At 39.5% G+C, this 14,599-nt stretch overlaps 1 protein-coding gene across 3 annotated transcripts in view; it reads left to right on the plus strand.

The window, feature by feature from the left end:
• The first annotated feature begins 365 nt into the window (after positions 1-365).
• Positions 366-14,599, plus strand: part of ABCB11 (ATP binding cassette subfamily B member 11) — a 35,898-nt gene continuing 21,664 nt past the window's right edge. Inside the window, exons 1-11 of one of the 3 annotated variants that reach the window (XM_058027662.1) lie at positions 366-448; positions 1,048-1,062; positions 2,295-2,342; positions 2,427-2,475; positions 4,245-4,486; positions 6,180-6,267; positions 7,157-7,290; positions 7,949-8,120; positions 9,857-9,981; positions 10,757-10,931; positions 13,953-14,066. In XM_058027662.1, coding sequence (XP_057883645.1) covers positions 366-448; positions 1,048-1,062; positions 2,295-2,342; positions 2,427-2,475; positions 4,245-4,486; positions 6,180-6,267; positions 7,157-7,290; positions 7,949-8,120; positions 9,857-9,981; positions 10,757-10,931; positions 13,953-14,066 — 1,245 coding nt within the window. Of the gene's footprint in view, positions 449-772; positions 807-1,047; positions 1,063-2,240; positions 2,257-2,294; positions 2,343-2,426; positions 2,476-4,244; positions 4,487-6,179; positions 6,268-7,156; positions 7,291-7,948; positions 8,121-9,856; positions 9,982-10,756; positions 10,932-13,952; positions 14,067-14,599 lie in introns of all 3 variants that reach the window. The other 2 variants (XM_058027664.1, XM_058027663.1) reach the window with 2 other exon arrangements.

Genomic DNA, 14,599 nt, shown 5'->3' on the forward strand with positions numbered 1-14,599 from the left:
CTAAGCTGCCCTCCCAGATGCAACCCTCACAGAGGCAGTGGTTCATTTTAGCAGAGCCATGCCTGGGGACAGGGCTGTTTGCCAGGAGCTGCCAAGCCCTGCAGGGCAGCCTCCACATAGGCCTGCCAGGGGTGGGTTGGGCACTCTCTGAGGTGTTTTTCTATGCTGAGGTTTCACTGAGTCCATGACATCTGTCCTGTTACAACTTGTGCTGTAATCAGTGGTGTTGTCCTGGGATCATGAGGGCAAAGGGGAGTTTAACACAATGTTGTTTTATGTTCACAGACAAATGTAAGCTGATACTCTTTTCCCCATCCCCACACCCCATCTCTTTTCAGGATTTTTGGTTGAAGTTAATAATCATCATGTCTGACCCAGTAGTTCTGCGTAGCATCAAGAGAGTGGGAGAGGATAATTATGCTTTTGACTCAGATGGCAAATGTAAGAAGTTTATTCTTCAGTCGCCTCCTTATGTTATAAAGCATGTAAAATATGTGGTGGGTGGCCTAAGCAAAGGAAGTAGTCTACAGAATACAAGCAAATAGTCTGTGGAATAAATAGGGTTATATAAATAGGGTTATATGGTACCTGCTGTCATAAGTATGCTGCCGCCAAAACTTTTCTGTAAATATATAATAATCCCTACTTATGGACGATCTTTATGGGTAAACAAACAAGTTCAAGGTATCTGCATAGGTTTTTACACTCAGTACTTTGTTGTACAAGTAAAAGGGTTCCATTGAAGAAAAAAAAGTAAAAAATGCTGTCTTACACAGTTTCTTCCAAACAAACAAACACTCATATTTGTAGTCATATATGTATTCAGCAGAATACTTATGAGCTAATTCTATGAGCTTAGCTAATGCTAAAATCTGCATTCCCTCTTCTTATCAGAGCTTGTCTTTTTTCCATTTTTCCCTTGCAATATGCAAATGATCAGGTCCCATGGACTTCTAGAGTTTATGTTTCACATGTCTATAGAAGGTTATTTACTTTAGCAATAATCATTAACTAGATTGTGCATTTATTTTCCTTCACAGATAACAGCTTCAAGAAATCAGGGTAAGTCATGTACATGATTGGAGCAATCAATATTTCTAGGAATATTCAAAGAAGTTAATGTTATTGGATCAAATTGATGGAATATTTATTTTTTTAAAAAAGCTGTTCTCTAATGTTGAACCTCCTTATTTGAGACAACTGAAACAGGTAGACCAAAGCAGTCCTAGAAACTTTTAAAAACATAAATGCCAGCAATATGATCTTCCTTCTGAAAATGTTTTTGATATTCAAATTTATCTTTCTTCTGTGTTTTTAGTTTGAGGAATCACTTTTTCAGGAATTTTAACCAGACTTGATAATTTCTCTTAAAACTTAACTGTGAGATTTTAAAACAAAAGGTCTTAGATACTAAGATTTAAGTGTAGAATTCTGGATAGTTAAAATTTGGGATGATTTAGTGAATTTGACCTTCAGCTATTATTAGAGGTCTGATTGGAATTAAGAGCCTCCTCCTTTCTAGACCTTTGGATAACTCTGTAGCAGGCTGGACAGTAACAATACTATCATTTGGGCCAACTCTTTCTGACACTGTGTACCCAGTCTGGGAGCTGCCTCTAGAACAGGAAAACCAGAGTATCTCTTAATTTTTCCTATTGTCAGGTTGCCCATCTAAGAGAGCACCAGCCCAGTATTAGAAGTCTACCACGTCTTTCTACTGTGAAACCCAAGTTCTGTTGGACTTTCACATGTAATACACATGTGATCCATACATACCTGAAGGAAAGCTTCCTTTAGGCTTTCTAGGATCTGGTTTCTGAAAACAGTTTATGACAAATACAGCTTGAATAGTTTGCTTCATTAAAAACCAAACCAAACCAAAACAACCCACCACAAACAGAATATCCCTATCATTCATCACTGAATGTACACAGCTGCTGATGATCCCTTGCTGTAGGAACAGGAACTTTGTCTTAAAGGAAGGATTAACCAATGATTTGGGTGGTAGGTTTTTCTTAGCTGACCTCAAAGAACCCACAATCTACATTATAGGAACAGTGTGTTGAGGAGCTGCTTATGGAACACAGTATAAACTTTAGAGAATTTGAACCTAACCTCCATTCTAGTCTCTGTCTAAAATTTCAAAGAACTATCAAATCACTGATTCCAAAGAAATCCGAAAGAAACAGCTTGTCTGTTAAAATTCTGGGCAAAATGTCTCAAGTAAAATGTAATTTTAGAGAAGCAACCAAGAGGGTAAAAGTAATAATATAAAATCTTATCCTTTTTGCCAGAAATTTCTACGCATATGAAGAACCTTTTATAGAGAAGAAAAGTGAAAAGTGAGTTAAGTTCAATTCTTGGCATATGAAACAAAATAAGTACTAAAATACAAGTTCATAATTTTATGTTTTCTGTTGTTGAAGGTCATCAAAGAAGAAAGAAAACAGTGTTCGTGTTGGCTTCTTTCAGCTGGTAATGAAAGCAATGTCTATAAATATTTGACATGTATTGTGTTGCAGAATAAGTGACAATAACCAATAAGGTTGTTTTGGGGTACAGCTGTGACTAAGCTGAACTTTTAAGGATTAAATCTTTTGGCCTGAAATCCTACCAATAAAATTCAGTGGGAATTCACTAGAATCCCTTGTTGTCTTGTCAGTTTGGTGTCAAAAATGTCTATTAAACACATTATATTTAAGATACAGGTAGTTATATGGAAATGAGGTAAGTTGCACAGCAGGGATTTAGGTGACCTTGGTTCATTCTTATTTCTGCCAAAAATCTTCTGTGTGATATTTGGCAGATAATTTAGCTCCCTTATAATTGTTCCATGGGTTTTAGAAGATTTGGTTGCAATGGAAACTTGTGGATGCACAATACCATATGGTATGAGTTACATCTAGCCTTTGATGTAATTCCAATCTAAATTTTAAAATAAATGTAGCCAAGAGCATGCAGCTAAGAGATCTTACTACTCCTGGTTTGCACACAGCCCAGTCAGTTAGTCTGTAATGTGTCCAAACAAGTATGGCCCTGACTGTAGCAGCAGGCTGATGCAGTAACATCCCTTGCAATGTACCTGGCTGAGTATCTCTGCTCCTGGTTGGGTGGAGACAACAGTCTGTCCCCACAGAGGGCAAGCAGAGAGGTTTGCACAGATATTTAACTCCTGAAGTGCAGTTGGTAAATAGAGTCTGTTTGCTTCAGATGTGCTGAGAGATCAGATATCACATATCTGTGCATTTTCTGTGTGCTTTTTAAAAAATCAAGTGAATTCCTAGGCTTCTTATGAGCAAGGTTTGTAAAACAGTGGTAGAGGTATAGTTTACTTCTGACCTTGTCTTCTTTTTTTGTAGAAGGACGTTTTATTTATTTATCTTTTGTGTTAACTGGTTTTCCCTTTATATTGGCTTTGCCCTAATGTCCCTTTCCATTGATGCTGTAAATTCCCACCCTTTCTTCTCTGGGCACATTATAGCATCTACAGAACCTGGACAGGTTCTTCAGCAGGCTATGACTCCTCTTGACACTCCTATTTTTAAAGGTATAGCATTTGATGCTGATAGTCTATATGGACAGTTTAATCTATAAATTTGCAGCTGACTTCACCCTGAGAATCAGATTTCATGCAATCATGACAAAGGCAACTTAAACCACTGTATCTTTGCTGAGCTACCTGTGTGAAAACTCTTTTCTACACATTTCTCTCAGATTAAGAGCCTGGCTCAGCCAAAGCATTTTAGAATGAATTTTAGCTATGAAAACTTGCTCTGAGATGTTTAGTTGGTTTCCTACCACAGCACCACAGACTTCTGAGAAATTGGCTGACTCTATTCAGAGTCTCTACATAATGCCCTAAGGCTTTTTCCTCCCCTCCTACTCTCTCCACTGGAAGGCTGCAAAGCAGACTATATATATGAATTATAAGTTACTATTTTTAATCTCTTACCTAGTTTCTGGAATGATGATCATGCAGAATGATATTGAGCTATTAATGTTATCTGATAATACATTCATTCACATGTTAAAAGGAAGCTTGTAATAATTTATGAGGCTGTAATCACAGATGTAATTAGAATAGATTGGACAGAGAGATTTTTCTTCTTTCTATATTGAAGATACTTCTGAAATTTAAAGAGAATGCTTTTTTATCTGATCCACCTAATTTATGATTCATCATTACACAACCAGTATGAAGACTGCCTTGCAACAGAGACCATAATTTTTTCTTCCCTCTTTAGTTTCGATTTTCATCATCTATGGAGATTTTAATGATGGTTGCTGGTAGTTTGTGTGCTATTGTTCACGGAGTGGCCCAACCAGCTGTGCTGCTTGTGTTTGGTGCAATGGCAGACACATTTATCGAATATGACATTGAAATGCAAGAGCTTAAAGACCCAAACAAGACATGTGTAAATAACACCATAGTGTGGATTAATGGTACTATTCATCACAATGAAAAGAACGCCACAATAAGATGTGGGTAAGTATGGATGTTATCATTGTTATCATATCTCATTGTTATCATAGCTTGTCAGAGAATGCATTGCTATTGAAGGTTCTGTTCAGCCTCTAAATCTTATATTTTTTTGTTCATAAGATGGTTCTGGTTACATAGTCCTGTTTCTGAGCTGGTGATATTATCTGGAGGGACAGAAGGTCAGCTTGGATCTTGGTCTTTCAGTTATAGTTGTCAGCAAGAATACTCTTTGATTATGATTGTTTGGATAACAAATATGTATGTTATATATCTGAGTACATTAATCTATTTTCTCTGATTACACTGTAGGTAGAAATGACTTCTGGTCATTCTGGTCAGAACTTAGTTACCTGTAGGTGCCTGCTGACTTCTGAGCAAGTTACCTAAACTTTTGTCCCAGAGAGAAATGAGCATTTCTAGAATGCAATTCATCTTAGCTTATGGGGGATGTCTGAGGCAGATCAAAAGAACTGCCCCAAAAGACTTGCTGTTTCTTTCCATTAAATATAATAAATGGAGTCCAGATAATTCATTCAGATACAGATTTCTGTAAAGGCCAAATTTGAACCTGCAACCTTTCCTAAGAATCATTTCTTGCTGCACCATTATAAATTAATTCCTTTCCACTGACTGGTCCATCCACCATGTCTCTCCAGTTTAGAGCCAAGGATGTCATGCAGGATAGTATCAAATGCTTTGCACAAATCCAGTTAGTAGATGATGTCAGTCACTCTTCTCTCATCCATCAATGCTGTACCTCTGTCATAGAAGGCCACCAAATTTTTCCAGCATGAGTTGCCCTTAGTGAAGTCACACTGGCTGTCACCAGTCACCTCCGTATTTATCATATGCCTTGGCACAGTTACTAGGAGGATCTGCTCCACTATCCTAATTGTCATGTAAAATTGTTCTGGATATCTGTGTCAGATCACTTAGGTTAACAACCTAAGTTGTTTCCATGACTGTTTTTTGTCAGAGATCAAGTCAGGTGCAGAATGGTCCCTTGTGGCTTAAAATTTCAGGGTACAAAATTTTGGGTAAGTTAAATAAAATTTGCTGTTCTGCAGGATGTTTTTGAAAAAGTTTTCTAAATGCATAACCTATAACAACCTATTTCAAAGTAGATTAAATGCAAAAGCAGCAATTCAGTGTCCTTCACTGATATTAGGAGTAATTATCACTACTACTTGTGTAACAAAACAAATGATCATTTTAGATTAGTAAGTTTATGGTACAAAGTAATATTTTATTTGACTTTAGCAGCCCTCACTTCTCCCTATAAAATGCAGTTGAAATCTGAATGTTATTAGTTGCTTGGCACAAAGCAAGAACATTCAACAACTAATTGAACAACTAATTGAAGACTTGTTGGGCAGCTCTTGTCTGAAACACCCTCTCACCTGTGCTGCTTTGGAGCAGGCAGTCTGGGGGCATTTCCTGGGGACTGCAGGGGTGCTGCAGCATGGTGGAGCTTTTTTTGGTAGCTGCCAGCTCCCAACCCCTGTGCAACAGCCAGAACAAGGAAACCAGCCACTTGCAATAACTTTGGTATTGGGAAACAATGCCTCTGTTAGCAAAACAAGCTGACTTCCACCTGGTCTGAATCTAACTTGAGGATCAGATTAGAAACCTGTGAGAAACTTAAAAAAGTATTACTCACTTCTTTTTTCCTTTTTTTTCCTTTTCCTTTTTTCAGGCTGCTGGACATTGAACAGGAAATGACCAAGTTTGCAGGATACTATGCAGGAATTGGTTGTGCCATACTTGTGTTAGGATACCTCCAAGTCAGTATTTTGTTTTCCATTTTGAGTTCGAAGTTTAAATCACTAAATAGTTAAATTTATAATTATTATGTTGGTTTTAACTGCTTAGCTACTTATTTGAGCAGAACAGATGCTTTCAGTTCTCATTCCATCACTGAAATATGTTAGCTCTGGCAATCTGAGAACTCCTAGGATTTGGGCATGCATACCTTTGTGAAAGGATGCATTTTACCCACGCCACAAGCAATACTCGATCAAGTGTAGCCACTATGGAATCCGCATGCCCTCCAAAATAACAGCTGAAGGGCATGCAGATTCCCAGTAGGCATCTCAGCTGTGTTGAGCCCTGTTTCTGTTACAGAGATACTACAGAGCAATACTAGTGTAAAACTAATGTTGAACAAGAATTATACCCTACATATTCTGTAGTAATTGTTTGGTCCTTATGACTGAAGTGAGTCAAAAGCTTGGATGATTCCTGCAAAGTCTGCTGAATGGCCCATGGCTTTTGAAGCTTTTTTATAATTGCAAACATCACTTGTCAATCTTCTTCCTGAAAACTACCCAAGAATTTTGCAGAGGTGGAATGGCTGCCATCTCTGTATTACTTCTATTTGTAGATGGAAAAAATGTTGTCCATATGGCAGTCATGTAGCAGCATAAATAATTTAACTTGCCTCTCTTCCCATTTTATCAGAGCTGAGACAAATGCCTGATCCAGAGGCTATATAAAATTGTTGGACTATTTAAAGACCAAAACAGCTATCATGTCTAAGTAGCCAGAATGTATTTTACCTGAATAGTAATTTTATCAACAGCCTTTCCCATTCTAGTCAAATTGCTTTTTCTGATTTTTTGGGAGTAGAAAGACTTTTTACTGCAATTATCAGCTATTTTGTGCTTTTCCCAGATCTGCTTTTGGGTTATGTCTGCAGCTCGTCAGATACAGAAAATCAGGAAAGCTTATTTCAGGAAAATAATGCGAATGGATATAGGCTGGTTTGACTGTACATCTGTAGGAGAACTGAACACCCGAATTTCTGAGTAAGTAATCTAAGAAACTCATATGCTACAGAAAATATTTTGTAATTCCTTCCAAACACTGCAGAATGCAAATAACCAGGCATGTGACAAACACCTTTTGGTAGAAATACAGCTATGTTCATGGGAGCAGCTACCAGACTGATTAGCTCTCCCATCTTTGAACTAAGTACCGTAACTGTTGAACCTCAATTATTTCCCTTTCATGACTTGTCTGACAGCAAATATGTGGGTGGCTGGGTGGTGGGTTAGATGGGTTTTGGGGTGGGTTTTTTTTCCAGTTTGTCCTCTCCTTTCTTCTCCTTTTGTGCCCAGTCATTTCAGAGTGATCTGTAATTTGGCTGCCAGTGCACACTTCCTGAATCAGCTGGGGCACAGTAGGAAGAGACAGTGAATCAGTCTGCTGCCAGAACATTTCCTGGGAAAGGACAGTATATCCTCTCCAATATTCATGCCCAAAAGGCTTCTCCATTGCAAAGGCATCAGCTTTTTCCCTTGTACTCCAGGGTCTTTATATGGGGTAATGGTGAAAGCATAGGGATGAGGATGGGCCCTCTCCTGCGAAAAGCAACTAACCCAAATGTGGCCAAGACCTGCAACACAAACTGAAGTTATGCTCACCACTCTTCTGTTGATTTTTGTTGCTGTTATTGTTTTCCAGTGATGTTAACAAAATTAATGAGGCTATTGCTGATCAAGTAGCAATCTTCATCCAGCGTATAACCACCTTTGTAGGTGGATTCCTCCTGGGCTTTGTCAGTGGCTGGAAATTGACCTTGGTTATCATTGCAGTCAGCCCTCTGCTTGGGGTTGGAGCAGCCCTCTATGGCTTGGTAAGTGAATTGTGAAAGGTTCCCATTGAGCCATAATGAACAGGAAAGATCTGGCCAGAAAGGTGTGAGGATTGGTGAAGTTGATCACACCCCTTTAAAGTCAGGAGAGACAGATTATGGTCCCAGTAGCACTGAGGGAGAGGGAAGGATGGAGGGAGAGGTGGGGTAGAGGGGAGGTGGGCTTTGCTCTCACTTTGTTTTTTCTGATTCCCAGAGTAGAAAATCCTGCTTCTAAGAGGGGAGTGTAAGCTTACCTTCTTGGGGGTCCTCTGGATAGGTATTAATGCTGAGATCAGAAGTCGGTCTTTACCTTTCTCAATTACTACACACCTGCTTTAGATGGCTACAAGATACAGGACTTGATTTCTCTATGTAAATGAGTGACTTTTATGGGTGCTAAGTTTCAGAGACATAAAATGGTTAAAAACAACTACTCAAACTTAGCTCAAACTGTCCCTGCTCCCAGAAGCTGCTGCACCTTCTCCAGTTGTTCCTGTTCTACTTCTCCATCCACTTCCTACAAACTTCCCTCACTGTACAAAGGACAGTGAAAAGGGAAACTGCAGGATGTTCTTCCCTTTCATCTCCTCTCCCACAATCAGCAGGGCTGGGTAATTCCTGCTCATCTTCTTTATTCTTGTTGAGTTCAGTCCTCTGGCAATCCCATTTCTTTTCCATCAGGAACAGCTTGCTATAATTTTGCTATCAAACATCTAATGTAACTGTGACTAATTTCTTGTCCTCCAGCTCTCCTTTAGTACCTTGTGCTGGCTGCAAGTAGCTGATATGAATAATGACTCATGTGAAGTGGGAGAGCAGAAACTTGGCAGGGAATGAAATAAAACCCAAAATGTTTTTTCTTCATTTGTTCCACCTTATTCACCTTTATCTTTGTAATTTTCTCCCTTTCCATTCTTACTTTACCCATCTCTTTCCAGACACATACCTACTTTTAAGGTTTTCCTCATTATGAGCCTTTCCAGCCCAAGTCTTTGTTTTATACCATGAAGAAAATAGACACAAAGTCAATCTGGCCTGGTTTCCTGTCTTCAAAAAGGACTAATAGATGCAAGGGATGGGGTATTTGGAAAGAGAAAGGAAAGGCTGACACATTACACTTTCTAATGATATCTCATTCCCAAGTCAGTGTGGTATCTCTGTGTAGAATTGTCAATTACTACATTTTCATCCATTAATTTGAGCAGTTTTTTGAGTCTAAGTAAGCTTTTGGCATCCAGTGAGCTCTTGGTTGCTGTGTAGGGACCTGTTTGCTATCAGCCCATGAAACAAAGCACAGTGTGGCAACATCTGTTTTTATCCTCCCCCACCACAACAGTTACCATAAAGTTGGGATCTGCCACGGTGGTTAAAGGGCTGCTCCTGGCACTTAAACTCCCCCTTCCTCCCACTGTGCACAAACCCTCAGTGTGCAATCTGCTTCAGCCTAGTTACAGCAGAGAGGGGGAGGGAGGGAGGCAGGGCAAGCAGGAGTTGTCAGCTGCTCTTTCTAGCTACTTGGAGCGGAGCTGATGTAAAACATATGCTACAAAGGTGTATGCCCTGGCACTAGAAGAGCTAGCTTAGAATGTGCAACATGCCTAATAAAAGCCTGCTTGGAGTGCAGGAGGTGACCCCGTGCAGAGCAGCCAGCACAGGGTGATAGCCAGCATTGCTCATCTCTGTCCTTTTCTGTACCTGAAATTCAGGTGTAACCAGCACTGCTTATGCTTTTCTAGGCTGTGGCAAAACTAACAGGCCGAGAATTAAAGGCTTATGCAAAAGCTGGAGCTGTGGCTGACGAGGTGCTCTCATCCATCAGAACAGTGGCTGCTTTTGGTGGGGAGAAGAAAGAAGTTGAAAGGTTTGTTTGAACAAACTCTAAGGTCTCTGATTTCTTTTTCCTGAAGCAATGTAATGCTGTAATGCACATCAGATGCATAACAATTAATTGCTATATTCTACAACTATGACTATCTAGTAGCTTTGAAACTTATATGCATGTATGTTTCAGAAATTTAGGTTTCAAGTAATGTATGCAGAATTAGTTCTAAAATTCAGTCTATCAGTGAAATAAAACATCAGCAATACTATCTTTAATCATGCTTACTTGTAGGAACATTCTGTCAAATTTTTCCCTAAATGCTGTCTGATGTATCACTTCTGCAGCATACCTGAAAACTTTGAGTAGTTTCAAGCTAAGTAGGAGAATTAGTTTCATCAGGACATCCTCATGATGACATTCAATCATGACATCATTTTTCATCAGAAAAACATCAGATTTTTCTTCTGCAAATTTCTCTTAAATTCTATGAAAACATAATATGGCTGTAGGATGTGCTCTGGAGTGTTGGCCAGATTCTCAAATCATGTTTTAATCTGCTAAAACTCCAAAACCCATGAGGTATCTGCAATGAGTGTGGCTTTTCTTCTGCTTGTTACACTAGAACATACAAGGATTTAATGATCTGGGAGCATTGCTGGTTTCAGCGGTGATCTCTCACTTCAGAGTGATTCTGTTTCGACCTTATGTGTGGACATTCTGCTGAGTCATCAAAGTTGCCTCATATGCTCTTTGCTCATTTGGAAACTTCTGTCAAATTTATTTAATTCCCCCTTATTTTTCTCTCTTTCTACAGATATGATAAGAACTTGGTGTTTGCTCAGCACTGGGGAATTCGAAAAGGAATGATAATGGGATTATTCAGTGGTTACATGTGGTGTATAATTTTTCTAAGTTATGCATTAGCCTTTTGGTATGGCTCTAAACTTGTCCTTGAGGAAGAAGAATATTCACCTGGCACTCTTCTGCAGGTACTCATTTTAGCTTGATGCAACTTTTTTGGACTGTTCTTAAAATAATAATTCTGGAACACACATCTGTTCTGGTATCTGGTGGCTCCATGGTAACAAACATTATTTATGTCTTTTAAAGATCATTACTCACTATGACACAAGTGGATAAGATTTAAAAAAAAAATCTATGTTTATTTTAAATATTTTGAATATTACCTATGGTTATCAGAATAATGCCCACATTTGACAGCCCACAAAACTATCAGAGGCCTGAAACTAGCTTTTCCATTTTGTGGGTCAGCATGGGGCTTCTGGGATGTTGGCTTTTCTGAAGAATTTTATGAGGAAAAATGTTGTGATAAAGAGACACCTAACCAAAGAAAGCCTTGTCACATCTAATTTCTCATGAACACTTTGTGTTCCTTTGAGAAACCATTTCCTGTTGTTTTGTTTTTACAAAGGCCATGTAAACATGTATGCAGATAAAAACACACCTGGCTGTGGCTCCTGCAGCATGTACAAAAACTGTGTAACCTGCATGGCACTCGTGCTTTCACTTCTGCTCAGTAGGTGCTTCAGACACTTCTGGCCTCAATGCAACAAAGCCAACATGTACAGGTATTTTGATTGCTTGCTTAAGCCAGCACTGCCCAAACGGCAGACTCCAGTCCAAACTCAGAACAACTTTTCCCGAGCCTTAGTAGGTTCTGGGTATTCTGATGAGACATCTGCTTTTGCTCCTTCTCTGTCTGTTGCATACCATCAGAGTTCCCAACCACCTGCTGCATATAGTGCAAAGTTTCCTGCTAAATGGAACTTGGCAAATTACCCTGAGAACATTGTAAACCTGAGTCATTCTGTTCAAGGAGGAAATAATTTGCACCTGCTCTCAATACCCATAGTTGATATGAGGCAGTGCTGTGAAAAACAAAATCAACAATTTCTTTGCCTTGCTATAGTCCAGTGTTTCCAAATGACAAATGGCAAGCAGTGGGGACCTACCCTGTAGCTGAAAAACTGTAGCTGCCCATGGAGAGAGAGTCCCTTATGCCCTTCCTCACAGCTTCCAGTCATTTTCTTCTACTTCATATTTTCTACCATACACTCCTAGTTTGGCAGGGGGCAGTAGGGGGAATTTCTAGATACAAAACATTGAAATATGCTTTTCCTGCTCTCTCAAAAAGTCATACAGCCACCATACTGCATTGAGATGTACTAAGTATTGCCTTCCCTTCTTCTTCTGCCAGGTGTACAGAACATGCTCCTTCATGTCCATGACAGACTCTGACAGGCTTAGAACCCCCTTGCCTTAAGACTCATTCCTACAAGAAAATCAGTTGGTAGTAAAGCTGAGTGTAAATGTATGGCATGATCTCTACATCCCAGCAAAGACATGTGCAGTGCACAGTGTGCATTCAGGAGATTCCTCCACTTTAGCTACAGGGATATTCCCATAAACATCATTATACTGCAAAGGAGAACTGAGTCCCAATTACTGTTATTTCTTTCTCAACTGTAGTGTTTCCTTACACACTTTGCCCCATTTATCCTGAGTTCTGTTTGTGTTATATCCAAAAGTGTAGCTGGGTCCTTGATTGCTTCTTAGCAGAATTTGCAGGTCAAGCTAGAGCAAATGGTTACATACCAGACACAACATTCCATGTCCTTATGTGCAGGGTGAATGTTCAAACTAGCACCCACAATAAAGCAACAAAATGGACCAAAAGCCTACACCAAAGGCATTGTCCAAACCTTATAACCTGTTCTGCCAAAACACCTCTGTAATTGAAAAACTAGGGAGAATTAAACAGCAAATTCTAGGAAAAAAACCTGTGAAAAAGTGTTCAAAAGCACACCCCATATGGTAGCACTGAGAAGAGTAAGCTATGCTTACAATACAGTGCAGACACAGACAATGAAATGATTTGCATCTGTGTGGTACACAAGTGCTAAATAAGCCTCTACCTTCCCTATGCTCACCACCTTGCAGTGTCCTGTTCTGTGAAGCCCCTGCCAGCATTTGCAGTCTTAGTTCCTGTCTATATTTAAGAACCTTCATAAAAGCCTTTCATAGAAATGAAGTATTGGCAGCTCTTAGGAAATCTCTAACAAACACTTTTGTGTTTTAGTTGATATGCTACAGCTTCACTTGCTTCTGATCACAAGGCCACACACCAGAGCTGAATTCTTGGACTCAAGGGTCCTCTCTCTGATATTCAATATTCTGTCCAGCTGCCTTTATTGCCTGTCAGTCTTCCCAGAAGGAGCAGATGCTGTTGCTTATTTTCTCTCATGTTGTCTTAGGCTTAAGCAAAAAGGGGATCCTTGGCTTTCAGAAGGGGATCATTAGTGAGTAACTCTTCATTTTGGTTCTTAGAAAAGAACTTAAAACCGTGAGCCCATTGGGTATGTCTTACCTGTAGAAACTCTTCACCCAAAATGATAGAATATTTTCACCTCAAAAAGTGGCTTATCCAGTGTTTGTAGCAACTCTTACAGTTCATTTCTCTGCGAGACAAAGAAAAAATATTCTCTATAGCTGGTACTTCCTTCAAAAGTAAGCTTTGTGAGTGTTGAATCACCCAGGAGCTGCAATGTACAAAGACTGTAATACAGTGGTTTAAGCTTCTTTCTATTTTTCCTTACTGGTAAAAAGGCATCTCTGAAATAATCTAATTCCCACCAATGTCCTGTTCTAGATCTTGTTTCAAGGAAAAGGCACCCAGTCAAACTGAGATGGCTTAAAAATACATCAGTGGCATCTCAGCAAATACCTAGATGCAAACCTTTTTAGGCAAAGACAAACATGAGTTTATTTCCTTCAGCCTCAAGCAGATCTGTAAAAGACAGCAAAAATGCCTCTGAAATGCATTTATTTGCTTTCTTGTTGGCTAATAATGCTCATATAGTGGATCACTTCAGTTCAGCAGGTGCACGAGAAGTCATAAAGCTACTGTAGTTGGGTTTGCCTGTCAAAGCTGTAAGCTATAGTAAAAATGTGATGTCATATTTTGTTAACTTCTTTTTCCACTTCTTCAGGTTTTCTTTGGTGTTTTAATAGGAGCATTAAATCTTGGCCAGGCATCTCCCTGTCTGGAAGCCTTTGCCACTGGTCGTGGGGCTGCAACAAACATTTTTGAGACAATAGATAAAGTAAGTAATGCATTTCTAAGCTGTGTTACTTTGTAGTGCAAAAATAATTAAATATGCCTGAAGTGGTACTAGTTTTATCTGCAGTGTAAATGAGGAAAAATTAGTCTGATTAAGGAAAAACTGACTGTGCAAGGGAAAAGTCTAGTGGGATGCACATGGACTCAAAGAACGCATTGAACATTTCTAAAGTGGCCTGGTTGTGAGTTCTGAAGCTTTACCTCGGCTGCTGCTGTTCCTTGTTCCCATTCCTCCTTACAGGCAATTACTTACCAGTGCTGGCCCATGGAAGGTGTACTGGCAGGCAGTTATAGCCACTCTAAAACCACACTTGCAGCAGCCATCCCATAGCTCCCAGACTCCAGATGGCATCAAAAGCTGTGGCTCTGTTGGCATTAGTGGTGAAGGTGGCCTCTGTCCCAGAGCTACCCTGAGCAAAAATGGGACCAAATGAGCACAGGCATTGCTCATGCAGCTGTCATAAATGTTAATCACAATATTATCTAAACAGATACTTGAAACAATTGTATGAGAGA

This window comes from Melospiza georgiana, chromosome 7, assembly GCF_028018845.1.
Source record: "Melospiza georgiana isolate bMelGeo1 chromosome 7, bMelGeo1.pri, whole genome shotgun sequence".
In the NCBI taxonomy this organism is placed as follows: domain Eukaryota; kingdom Metazoa; phylum Chordata; class Aves; order Passeriformes; family Passerellidae; genus Melospiza; species Melospiza georgiana.